General features: G+C 38.9%; 1 protein-coding gene across 1 annotated transcript in view; it reads left to right on the forward strand.

The window, feature by feature from the left end:
• The window catches only part of LOC133126607 (suppressor of tumorigenicity 14 protein homolog), a 460,185-nt gene that overhangs the window by 44,183 nt on the left and 402,601 nt on the right, over positions 1-13,401 (forward strand). The window contains exons 10-11 of the mRNA XM_061238951.1: positions 252-385; positions 13,085-13,189. Of these exons, the coding sequence (XP_061094935.1) occupies positions 252-385; positions 13,085-13,189 (239 nt within the window). The remainder of the gene's footprint in view (positions 1-251; positions 386-13,084; positions 13,190-13,401) is intronic.

Here is a 13,401-nt window from a genome sequence, read left to right on the forward strand (position 1 = left end):
TACATCAAATATATATTTCACTTTTTCCAGATATTGTTGTTGTTCAAGTCACCTTTTTTAATAAGTACATACATTTACAAACATTCAAATCTTGCTTCCACTTTCAACTTGTGCTGTTATGTTATCTGGAGGCATGTATAAAGTCTGCTACGCAAAAGTAGGAGGACACAATGCAGCAATACTACGGCCCATTGTCAGCTTTGTGTGTCTCAAGTTGTGTAACCCCATTGGCTGCTTTTTTTGTGTCTCAGGTTGTGTAACCCAATCATAGACAGCGGTAGGAAGAGGATCTACTCCTCCCCTGTTGTTCTGCACTTCCACTCGGATGAATCCCTCACTCACAAGGGCTTTTACATCCTGTTCCGTGCCTTCAAACAGGACAGCTGTCAGTAATCACCTGTGGACACCTGCAACAGAACTACACCTGACAAACACCTGCACAGAAATACAACATTGAAACATCCATGTAGAACTGCACATTTTAACACTAGAAAGGTCAGAATTTATGCTTTTAGAAATTTAGAACAATCATTCCCACACTGTAAATACGATACTCTCCCCCTTCCCTGGTTTTTAATAAATTATTTAATGGCTTACAGTAACTGGGCTATTGTGTGTCATCTCAAATGAAGTGTACTGCAGCTGTGTTTGTGCTAGAGCCTTCAACATTTTAAGGGGCCATACTTAAAGTGCCAACTTGCATTAGGCTACATCTGATTGTTAAATGGCCATAATTTTACAAGCAAACTGCCAAATATTATTTGGTATCTTGGGAGTACTTAGTCTGTAGAATGTACCTTAATCTCTTTTCATTTTGAAGATACTGGGCCTTAAAAGTGATCACTGAAAAATCATCCGTGCCATTTTCCGTAATGAAACGTGTTCTGTGATGAAAAATGTTTACTTCATAAGAAGTGAATAGCCTATGCTTCTCTATGTCATTGTATTGTGCTTTACAGTCGGCATCGCCCCTCCTCTGCCAGAGAATAATTATCACCTTGTTTCAATTTGAATGAAATGGGCCGGATAATGCCCTCAGCATATTAATGAGTAAAGATTAAGAAATTGCAGTGGTCTTATTCATCTAATTTAAACATTTTTGAAACTATTAATATTTTGTGTCAATATGCAAAGTCAAGATTCTAAGGTTTCTGTCAATATGTTTGTTGCATCTGTATGGTAAAATCTCACAAAGTGAATCATCCAAATGGAATGGAAAGTTGATCTCATCTCGTCGGTGTCACCGGCAACACAGCCGACCCCAGAGGGTTAAGGGCCTTGCTCAAGCTTATTTTGGCTACACCGGGGATCGAACCACTGACCTTGCGGGTCCCAGTCATGTATCTTAACCACGACACTACAGGCTACCCCCAATATCTTCAAAATGAAAGCAGATGCCAAATATCAAATTATCTGGCAGTTTGCTTGTGGAATTATAGCCATTTAAAATCAAATTGGTGTTGCACGCCTAAAGTAACGGACCTTGATGCAGGCATCAGTTTGTTACAGTTGCCTCAGGGTTCGATTCCCGGGCCTGCCAAGCCGAGTTAGCTGGCTCTCATGGAGTGGCATAATTGGCTTGCTGCTCCGAGGGAGGGACTTCGCAGGGGTTAGTAGGATCACTGCGCACAATAGCGCCCTGGGTTGCTCAGAATCATGGTCGCGGGCGAGACGATATGGCTTGAAGAAGGCCACCAGATCCATCCGGGCTGCCGAGGGATGGGGTCGTTGACAGTGTATCCCCAGCTAACATTGATAATTAGAATAGATAGGGTACAATTGGCTACCAAATTTGGAGAAAATGGGAAAAATGTGAAACAAAATGTAAAAAATTTAAATAAATTAATTCCATGAAACTTTTAAAGTGAATTTTAGAAGAATCTTGCACAAAAATTAAACAACGTACGAAGCATTGGCAGCTTGTCAATAGGGGCGCAAAGAGTGAGGCCCCACCCCGATCTGACAGTGCAAAAAAACCCTGATAAAATGCAACTGTGTGCAAAACCTGCAACTGTGGTTTAACACTGTTTGCATTGTATGTATGTACGCAAACTTTCTCCTGTAAACTGGGTAAGTTTGTATTTGGAAATGATAACCAGATGCATCATTCAGTTATTTTTTGAGATGCATCGCTGTGTGGGTTTCTTTGGTTAGATTGCAAGCAAGCCAGTCAAATATTTATTGTACTCCTTGGCCTGTAGGCTACTGCATGTTGATACAAACTTGTAAAAAGGGTAAGACGGTTGTACATGTAGCACAGTTATAAATAGTTGCACAGTGTGTGTTATTGTAACATTTTAGCATGTGTGAAGAATAGCCACGCAAAGAAAAAGGAAAACGCCAAAGCTGCTTTACTTTGTAATTGCAGACATGAACCTTCACATACCTAGGAGGTAAACAATGCCTTAATGTCCAACCTCATCGGTTAAAGGTACAGGCTCTGTATAATGTGAACAATGACAGTGTGAATTATGTATACATTGTACAATACAGTAGCACTGTGTGTCTGTCTCTCTTTTCTTATCTCTTGGCAAAGTTCCCTGTGGCTCAATGGTGCAACAGACACAGAAATAATGTTTTTAATTAAGAGAGCATAAAAAAAGTGATTAATTGACACTGGTAGTACTTTTCCATCAACCTTTCGAATACATATTCTGCAAGTAAACTTTTCAAGTTTGTTTAAGAAATATATTGATACACTAAATAAACTGCTCAAAAAAAAGAAGGGAACACTTAAGGGACACATCAGATCTTGATGAACGATTTATTCAAGTTGAAAATCTTTACTGATGTACATTGTATAATTTGTTGAGAACAAAATGACGTAACAACGGTCAAAGGAATCATCAACCCATTGAGGGCTGGATTCAAAATCACACCAAAAATGAAAGTAAAAAATTAAAATCACAGGCTGATCCAACTTGTGTGAATTTTATCACGCAACTCATAATGTGACTCAGTAGTGTGTATGGCACCTGCATGCCTGTACTCACTCCCGACAACGTCTGGCCATGCTCCCGATTAGTAGGCAGATGGTGTCCTGGGGGATCTCCTCCCAGGCCTGGATCAGGGCATCAGTGAGCTCCTGGACAGTCTGTGGCGGTACTTGGAGGCAGGAACTGCCTACACACTCCGACCACATGAGGCCGGGCATTGTCCTCCACCAGGAGGAACCCAGGGCCCACTGCACCAGCATAAGGTCTGACAATCGGTCTGAGGATTTCATTCTGGTACCTAACTGCAGTCAGGGTACCGTTGCCTGTGACATGGAGGCCTGTGCGACCCTCCAAGGATATGCCTCCCCAGACCATCACTGGCCCACCACCAAACCGGTCATGCTGGATGATGTTACAGGCAGCATAACATTCACCTCCAGACTCTTTCACACCTGTCACATGCTCAGTGTGAACCTGCTCTCATCTGTGAAGAGAACAAGGCGCCAATGGCAGACCTGCCAATTCTGGTGGTCTCTCGCAAATGCCAATCGAGCTGCACGGTGCTGGGCTGTGAGCACAGGTCCCACTAGAGGACGTCGGGCCCTCATGCCACCCTCATGGAGTTTGGCCAGAAACATGTACATCAGTAGCCTGCTGGAGGTCATTTTGTAGGGTGTGCCTCCTGTTCCTTCTTGCACAAAGGAGCAGATACCGGTCCTGCTGCTGGGTTGATGCCCTTCTATGGCCCTGTCCAGCTCTCCTTGTGTAACGGCCGGTCTCCTGGTATCTCCTCCATGCTCTTGAAACTGTGCTGGGAGACACAGCAAACCTTCTTGTGACCGCACGTATGGATGTGCCATCCTGGAGGACTACCTGTGCAAAGGACACTAGCAGAACACAAAACTAGAAAAGAATCAGTCAGGAAGAATAAGGAGAGAGCAATTTTCTGTGGCCACCACATGCAAAACCATTACCTTTTTGGGGGTTGTCTTGCTTTTGCATCTCCATTGCACCTGTTGTCACTTTTATTTGCACCAAAGCAGGTGAAATTGATTCACAATCACTTGTGCTTCCTAAATGGACAGATTGATATCCCTGAAGTTTAACTGACTTGGTGTTACACTGTGATGATTAAGTGTTTCCTTAATTTTTTTGAGCAGTGTAAATTAATATAAACGATATAAATGGATACTTATTACACAGTGGTTAAGATTATTAACATACATCTATGTTTTGCTGTTTAATGTATTAGGTCTGTTGGTCAGAGTTGTAGATGCTTTTTATTTAAGACCATTTTTTGCACAGTGAAGGAAATACAGTTGTGTTCAAATGAATAGCAGTGCGTTAAAAAAAGTTCATAAAGTGCAAATATTTTTACTAGCTTTTAGTTCAATATTTCAAATGGAGTGGAAACATTACACATTCAATTCCAAATCAAAGCATTAGCAAATTTTATCAATTCTGCATTATTCTTTTACAGGAAGCGAAGAAAATGAATATTAATCCATTCAAAGAAATGGTGTCGATTTTTCTCTTCAAACTCTCTTCAAACTGTATAAACTGAAGAACTTTTTCAAGATTTAACTTTACTTTAAATTACTGAACTATTATTTAGTTGCATTGTTTTTGATAACTGCTGCACATCTGTGTTGCATCCAGTCAACCAACTGCTGGCACCTAGAAACAGGTATTTCAGCCCAGGATGAACAAACTACATTCCACAGTTTTTGGGTTTTGCTTCAGAAACTGCATTTTTAATGTCACCCAACAAGATTTCAATGGGGTTGAGGTCGGCGGATTGAGCCGGCCACTCCATTACCTCAATCCTTTTTGTCTGGAACCAAGATGTTGCTTGCTTACTCATGTGTTTGCGGTCGTTGTCTTGTTGAAAGCCCCATTTTGGGGCTTTTCCTCTTCGGCATACGGCAACATAATCTCTTCAAGTATTTTGATGTATTCAAACTGATCCATGATCCCTGGTATACAAACCCAACACTGTAGTATGAAAAACATCCCTATACTGTCTTCACAGTGTACTGTTTTTTTAGTACCCAGGGGTCATCTGACGTACTGCCGAAGACCACTAGAACTGAAAAGAACAATTTTACTCTCATCAGTCCACAGAATGTTACTCCATTTCTGTTTGGGCCAATCGATGTGTTCCAAATTTTTACCGATTATGCACATGCCCTTTCTTTTAACAATGGTGCTTTACAGGGGCTTCTTGCTGATAGCTTAGCTTCGATCAAACGTCTTCTGACTGTAACAGCACTTACAGGTAATTGTAGATGATCTTTGATCTATCTGGAGCTGATGATAGGTTGAATCCTTGCCATTCTGACTATTCTTCAAGCCGTTTTAACAGTAGTTGCTTGTTTTCTTCCGCTTGTTTCAGGTTTTTGTTGCCATTTTAAAGCATTTGAGATAATTTTAGCTGAGCATCCTATAATTTGCTGCATTTCTTGCTGCAAGTTTCCCCCTCTCCAATCAACTTTTTAATCAAATGACGTTCCTCCGAACAATGTAAAAGGCCCATTTTACTTAGCAATTCAGAAGGAAATACATTTTATAACAATGTGACATTTGCTTCCCTTCTTCCTTAATAAAGGACAATTATTGGCACCTGTTTTTTCACAGAATGTATATTTTATCTAATTAAACTTCACACTGCTATTATTTTGAACATGCCCCTTTCAATGAATGAGTCAATTACTCAGAACAAGCAGTGTGCATGTCATGACAGTTGGGTCTGTTGTTTTTCTATTACACTACTACATCTAAAAGTAAATTATTTGCCGTGCAGAAATATCACTACTTCTAATAACAGTGGTTCATCAGGTTACTGATGTTGTACTGCTATTTTCTTGAACACAATTATACCTTCAGTTTAAAGAGAGGGTACACTGTTTGAGTTGCATGCTTTCTGTTTCTTTTATCTTTTGTGTTGCTTCCCTATAAAGAGAAGCTGAGTTGAAATGTATTTATCCCATTGTGTATATCACAATATCCTCCATATCTGCTCTCTAAAGCCTCTCTCCATCAAGGGTAATTTTCATTCATAAATTTTTTCACTTTGTCCAGAAACAAATCCATGCTCCCAATACTGAACCTTGTGAAATAAATGGTAGATGAGGAAGTCATATGAAGTTCAAGAAAAATTTTTTGTGGAACCATTACGTAGTACCAACATCAGGTGTCAAGAAGGCTAATTGTGATAAAACAAAAACAATAGTGAACCTGTTAATTGTTACATAAACCCTATATAGTTTATTAAGCCTCCAACAAGATTGTTGTTAACTTGCTTTGTCTTTCCTTTGTAATTATAGAGGTTAAAGGTGAGTACAGGTGTGTGTAATTTGTATGGTGCCCCACACGGGTAAATGGCCACCAGATGCCACTGGTAAGAAGGTCAAATTTTCAGGATATCTATTCCTCATCATTGCCTATCACCACAAGAATTAATTAAACAAAATAGTTTTTGGACTTCTAAATAAATCGAAGAAATGCAGTTTGCTGTATTTTCATCAATAAAATGCCAGCCAATTGGCAGAAGGTACTGGTACCCAGGTGTGAATGTGTCACTCTCCTCCAGCTATTCAGAAACTGAATGACCGACTCATTGATCCAAATTGTTCAATGAAGCACTGTGGTTTTGTGTTTCGTTTGATGTTTTGCATCTGCGGCAAGAATGCTGTCGGTTGAGAAAAAAATACTTGTGAGGTTCCGACAGTAGGGGGCAGCTGAGTTGCATTTCGGCCTGTAATAGGCAGAACAGTCATTTGTAGCAAAATTGCCCATAATCCATTGTGGTTATGGGTTTGTTTTTCACACAACCACCACCAGGTGGCAAATGTGAGCCCACCCTTGCTGGCATGATGGACTTAATCTTCCCCACAGTAACAGTAACAGATAACAAGACATGTGTTCTTGTTTAGAAATGTGCGTAGGCCTACCATTTCTACCCTTTCCTTGAAATATCTTCTGACGTTAAAAAACAAACAATGTGGCAAGTGTATAACCACTTGAACTGTCCACATTCTGCACTGACCCAATGACAGAAATATACCTGAAACATTACTTGTTAATTGTGCGCCCGTCTAGCTCTTAAGAATATAATTTACTGGGGCCGTGGTGGTGCAACAGGCTAGATGCAGTGGACTTGCAGTTGCAGTTCACTGTTGCACACCGGGGACCAGGGTTTGATTCCCGGTCCTGCCAAAAGCCAAGTTTGGCCGGCTCACATGGAGCAGCATAATTGGCTTGCTGCTCCAGAGGGAGGGACTTGGCAGGGTTAGTAGATCACCGCACCTCGGGCGCCTCGGAATCACAGTCACAAGCATGAGACAAGAAGGCTTGAAGAAGGCATGTTGCTCTCCTTCAGGCCGCTGAGGTAGGGGGTGTGGGCAGTGTACCTAATACTAGTTCTAATTGATGGGGTACAATTGGCTACCAAATTGGGAGAAAAAGGAAAAAATCTGAAAATAAAACTTAAAAAAATAAAATAAATAAATACTAGATCTAGCTAAATCGGTAGCTAATCTGCAAAAGTCAGTAACTAGTAGGCTATATTCCCATTTTGGTATTTTTAGTGTTCCCAAATAGCTCTTGTGCCGATAAGATCACTTTCAGAGATAATTTGGGAGAGCCAGCTAACTAATGACACTGGTGATGCTTTGACATCCATTTGCAGAACAGATTTTGCAATGAAATTGGCCTGTATTATTTGTTCATTTGTTATTTAATTTGTCATGCTGGTAAAAAAACAGCATTTTTCTATTTTTCAATGCAAATTGTAAAAAAAGAAAAACCAAGTGTTTTTATTGCACTGGGTAATCTAGTAACCAGAAAAGAAAGATTGGGTTCCCTTTTGGTTTTTGGGTTTACTTTCTTGGGAACTTGTGGAAGAGACAAAGTGAGGTTTCAGATCAGGCAGTACAGTTTCCAGACCTCAATATGTGGGAGTGTCATTGTATGCTACATTGCAAACACATACATAACAAGCGGTAAGGCAATTGGTAAAATTAAAGACTGTGGTGATTGTGGTTGTTACGTTTTTATGTAGACTAATTGACATGGATAGCTAGCCCTTTCTGGCTTAAAATGGCAAAAATAACAGCTTGTTAAAATTCTATGATTCATATTTCTAGACAGGAGAAGGAGTAAAGGAGAATTTTAGGAACCGCTGCTTTGTCCCATTGAATGGACAACTATCACATTTGCAGCTCATTAATAGAACAATAGTATGTTACTATAGCTTCTAACCTCATTTCCTCCATTTCTTTGTACAATGTCGCAAAACAATGACAGAGTCGCAAAACTCAATTATAAATCAATTCCAAACATATTTCCATGAAAGAGATCTATTCTGAAATTATGAGCAAGAATACATGCAAAATGTATTCTATTTAACTGTATACTTACTGCAGACATACAGTATATGTTTGTGCTAAAAGAAACTATCACCGATGACATTATAAACTGTGCTGAAACTCTGACTACAATGTGACCACATGTAGTTCAATGAATGGCCATTTATGATTAAAACACTCAAAAACGGGATGGGTAAAGAATAGTATGTCCACATTTTAAAGCCTGTCACTACTATGGTGTATTTTCCTTCCTTAAACTTTTTTCCCCCATTATTGTTAAGGTAATGCTATACGTGATGGCATTTAATCTCCCCTACAGTAAGCCAGAAAACTCAACATACTGACAAAAACCGGTTACTACGGACAGATGACATGGAGGTGTGAAAACCCCAAGACTACCCCAAGCCCATGAAAGTCTCCAAAATTTTCATTGTTATCTCTGTTTGTCACATGTTAATGAGAATGTGTTTGTTTTCAATGAATTAAGGGGGACATTACAATGTGAAGTTAATTTTGTGAGAATGTCTGGTGTATGATAATGTGTGAATATGCAATTGCTCCATCTCATAATAATAAAATATATCAATTGCATAGTATTGACAGTTAACTTACTTATCCGTACAGTACAGTCACAGTACAATGTTCATGACTAGATGATTGTTCTTCAAGAAGCATTACATTACAGGCATTTGGCAGACGCTCTTATCCAGAGCGATGTACAGTTGATTAGACTAAGGCCTTGCTCAAGGGCCCAATGGCTGTGCGGATCTTATTGTGGCTACACTGGAGATCGAACCACCAACCATGCGGGTCCCAGTCATGTACCTTAACTACTACGCTACAGGCCGCCGTGGGTGGACCGACCAGTAAACACGCAGGATGTAGGCTAAATAATGGGCACCTTTCATAACAATCACAAAAACATATTCACAGGAACAACAGGCAAATGATTAGCCTATAGATTCCGAAAAACCATTGCATCAGTAGTCCTGCTCTGGCTTGTTGCTTGGAAGCCAAATTCAAAGTATTTCAGATTATGCGCTGGAACTGGAAATAAATAACATGTAGTCCAAGTCTTTTAGTAAATAGCCTCAGCCTGTCAAAATTTAAAGAAGCAAATATTCAAACATGACACTACTGGAAGGTTTTCTCCCCTTTATCTTTACACATTTACATCAGATGAATTCTGCAACAGCCAGATGCAGTTCCTTTTGAGGGAGAGAGTCTTAACCAGCATTTCCAGATGGGAAATATTTAATTAACTTTTTTTCAAAGGTCATTATACATAGTGAAACAAAGAGAGAGTATGTGTGTGAATATGCGCCTCAGTTGAAAGCAATAATTTTATGTTTTGACAACATATACTTTCTCCACGAACAAATAGCACACTCAGAGGAAAAATGGTATACAATGGTGGTTGTATACAATGGAAAAGCAAAACTCAGCATATAAACAAAAAAAGTAATCTTATGTTGTGTTCTTTATTGTGATAACCATAGACCTGCTCGTTGAGTGCACAATCTAGCATTCTAGCGTTTGGCTGGAGATATTCTCATTGTTCTTATGAGTGGTGTGGGGAAAGGGGGAGTGTGAGCGCATATAAAGTCATGAGACTTTGTAAAAAAGCATTTAAAAGAGCAATTAAAAACTATTTATTTGACACAATAAATCTCACAAACCATCTCACCACATACAATACAAAAGCTATTTGTGAAATGGCTAAGTTATCATAGGGGATACCAGCACAATTACTCAATCACTCATAGGTATGCCATTAAAAGCTCTGAAGTGTTACTTCAGAGAGCATCCACTTGTCTACTAAAATAAGTCACATTATGTTTGAGGTGATCACAAACAGTTTGTGTGCAATTTAATAACACGTAAACATTATCCGTTCCAATTGTAAGGTATATGCGGGACTTTCATAACAGAGGTGTGGAACAATTCTAGTAACGAAAAAGTAACTGCATAAATTGTTACTATCTTCATTATTTTCTGGGACAAAAGACACTTGGTTAAAATCAGCATAATCTGCATGGATGTTTAAACCAGCAAACAATTAGGAATTGTTTATTTTTATTTTATTGCAAGATTGGATGAGTTATGTTTGCATTTTTGTCTCTTGTTCGCATTCTGTGAAAAAGTTACAAAAATTGCCCACCTTACAAAGAAATCCATATTTAAAACTGTTTATCTGAGTTGTATATAAATAGAAACAAAACATAACCATGATTCAAATGTCTGTGTTGTTAATTTGATAAACACAGAACGGTTCTAAGAACTGTACAGTATGAGAGTTATTTGTTTAAAGCAAATTCCTCCTCATCAAATTCCCTATGGTGAGTATTTTGGTACTGTAGGTTTTTTTTTTTCCTGCTCGATAAAGATCATGATGAAAAAGGGCACTGCTGCCCCCCTACTGTCGGATTCTGCAAGTATTTCATACTGTTATGGATTAGAGTGCTCGCATTGGTTGTGTGAACAACAAGTAGTTACCGTTGAAAAAACAAAACATATATGCAAACTTGCCGCAGCCCGCCACAAAATACAATTTAGAAATAAAAATGTTGAAATCTATTCAACTGCGCCCTTTATTTTAAGAAAATAGGTCACTGTGCGTGCAAAAATCTATGCTATACTGCTGAACAAATTGGGGGTTGTCGGTAGTCAAAAACCTTTCTAGTGTTAAAAACCTGGGCTGCGTTTCCCAAAGCCTTCTTAACGCTACGTAGTGCGTAAGTTATACCTTAAACTCTACCTTAACATTTCAGTGTGTTTCCCGAAACATTCTTAGCTAAGTATACCTTTTGAAAGTCGTACTTTCGTAAGGTTGGTCTGGGCCACACTTGGCTATACCTTATCGATGTTATCAGCTCACTTCGCTAGTGGCCATCACTGTTACGACTGCAAGCCTCTGAAATCAGCTGTTGCTCTTAGTTACATCTCAATCTGTTAAGCAATATGTGCACTAATAAGTCTACAGTTGTAGTTGGGTAATAATATGACTAAAATACCACATTAATGTGACTGTTTTCATGCAAAGAATAAAATTGCACGTTACAAAGGGTGTACACTCTTGAACATGTTGCCTAATTGGCTTTTAAATGATATTTATAAACTGACAATTTCCCACTCTCTCTGTGGGCTGGAGCGAAGTTTAACCATAGTTCTTTCTTTGTTTTTTGGACACCGTAGTTCAAAAACTAGAAAATAATTATTCAATATCTCCATCTCGTTTGCTGCTTCTTTCTTTGTTTTTTTTCTGCCATAGCTTATATTGTTTTCGTGTTATACCGTATCACTAACTGTACATATCATTTGGTGAATATTATATATACGGTTGGATAATTTAGTTTGTATATAATATTTTATAGTATTCCTGCAGTTTTATTAATAAATAACACTACTTTCTCTCATAACGCAGTCAAACACTCGCTGCATGGAGTGCATAATCGATGCATGTAGAAGCTATCCCTTAAGCAACCGCCTAAGTGATAGTTCAGGGAACACGACTTGAAAAGTAAACAACTTTAGTAAGGTATACCTTTCGAGTTTTCTTAAAATGCTAAGAGACACTGTTATCGGGAAACGCAGCCCTGTTCAGAACTAATCTGTTCAAACACCTTCAATGAATACACCTTTTACACAGTCCAATCTATACAGTTACACAATGTCAGGGTTTTTTTTTTAGATATAGTTTTGTTGCCTAACATGGGCCTGCATATATCCAATTCCCCCTCAAATTTGTATACATTTTCTGAAACTGACCCCCCAAAATTTCACTATTTATGTATTTAGGGAAGTTTGTGTCTTACTAAAGGGGAATTCCACTGCAAAACAACATTAAAGTAATTTCACAGATCAAGTCATAGCTGATTAAGTATTTTAGGGATTGGGCAAATCAATCTCTGCACAGAAACATTGGCAGCTAAATGTACAGATGTAATAGAGGTATACGTCATAATGATTTACACCTCATTTTTGAAGAACTACGATGGATGAGTAATTTGAGAGGTTTGGAGATACTGCCCCCTGATCTCCCATACTAGGCGAAAGGGATGTTGACTCAGCTAACAGACAGTTACTCTGTATTTTCAGTAGTCCCGGGTATTTTCAGTAGTCCCAGCTACACATATATTTAGGATATTTAGCATTCCCTATTGCAGTCTGCCATTGTTTTTGCTCACCTTTATCTTCTGGTTGATGGAAGAAATAAATTCCTTCCTTAAATTTAAATGGCATATTGGCATTTAACAACTTAAGGGCAAATGTAAACATAACTGTAAATCTATATTTTCCTTCTTCAGTAGCTAGCTTGCTAGTGAGAAGGAAACAGTTTCCCGACCCAGTAGTGATGCCCAGTTCCTCCTTTTGTATTCAGTAGAAGTGAAAACCTGTGAATGGCATTGGAGTCTACAGTAAAGCAGGTACCTGGAACATGCACAGTAGTTTGGGGTTATATCTCTGCACTCCCTTCAGGTACATATTTGCTGCTACTCTTCACTAAATAAAATTAAAAACCATGGTGGAATTCCCCTTTATGGACTTTGTGGATTCCCCACAGAACTACAGATTGTAAATGCCTAAACACTGTCTGGAGTTGCTTGACCAGCAGTAAGAGTGTCACAGTTATTAAAGCACACCCATTAAAGTAACATACAGTGTCACAGCTGTCCATGAACTGTGTAGATCTGTGGTCCCATTTGTGAAATGATTATGCTGCTTTATGAAATGTGTGTTTTTAATAATAAAGTGTATGTGTTGTGTCTGTGTGTTCAGCATGTCTGAGGCAGTTCCGCTGTGGATATGGCCATTGCATTCCTCTGCGGAAGGTCTGTGATGGAGTCAAGGACTGTTCTGATGGCCGAGATGAGGCAAAGTGCTGTACGTATCAGTATCCAGGAAACAGGATCTGAAAAATCTATAAAAAGATATTCATTACATCATTTGGCAGACTCTCTTATCCAGAGTGAAGTATATGAATGCTATAATTCATTTTGTCAAGTACAAATTTCAATTTTTCCATTCAACTTTCACTTTGCATTTAAATTAATCTCACTTTGAGTCTGTGCATTGTTTTTTTATAACACAGACTT

The sequence above is a fragment of the Conger conger genome, chromosome 4 (assembly GCF_963514075.1).
Source record: "Conger conger chromosome 4, fConCon1.1, whole genome shotgun sequence".
Lineage (NCBI taxonomy): Eukaryota > Metazoa > Chordata > Actinopteri > Anguilliformes > Congridae > Conger > Conger conger.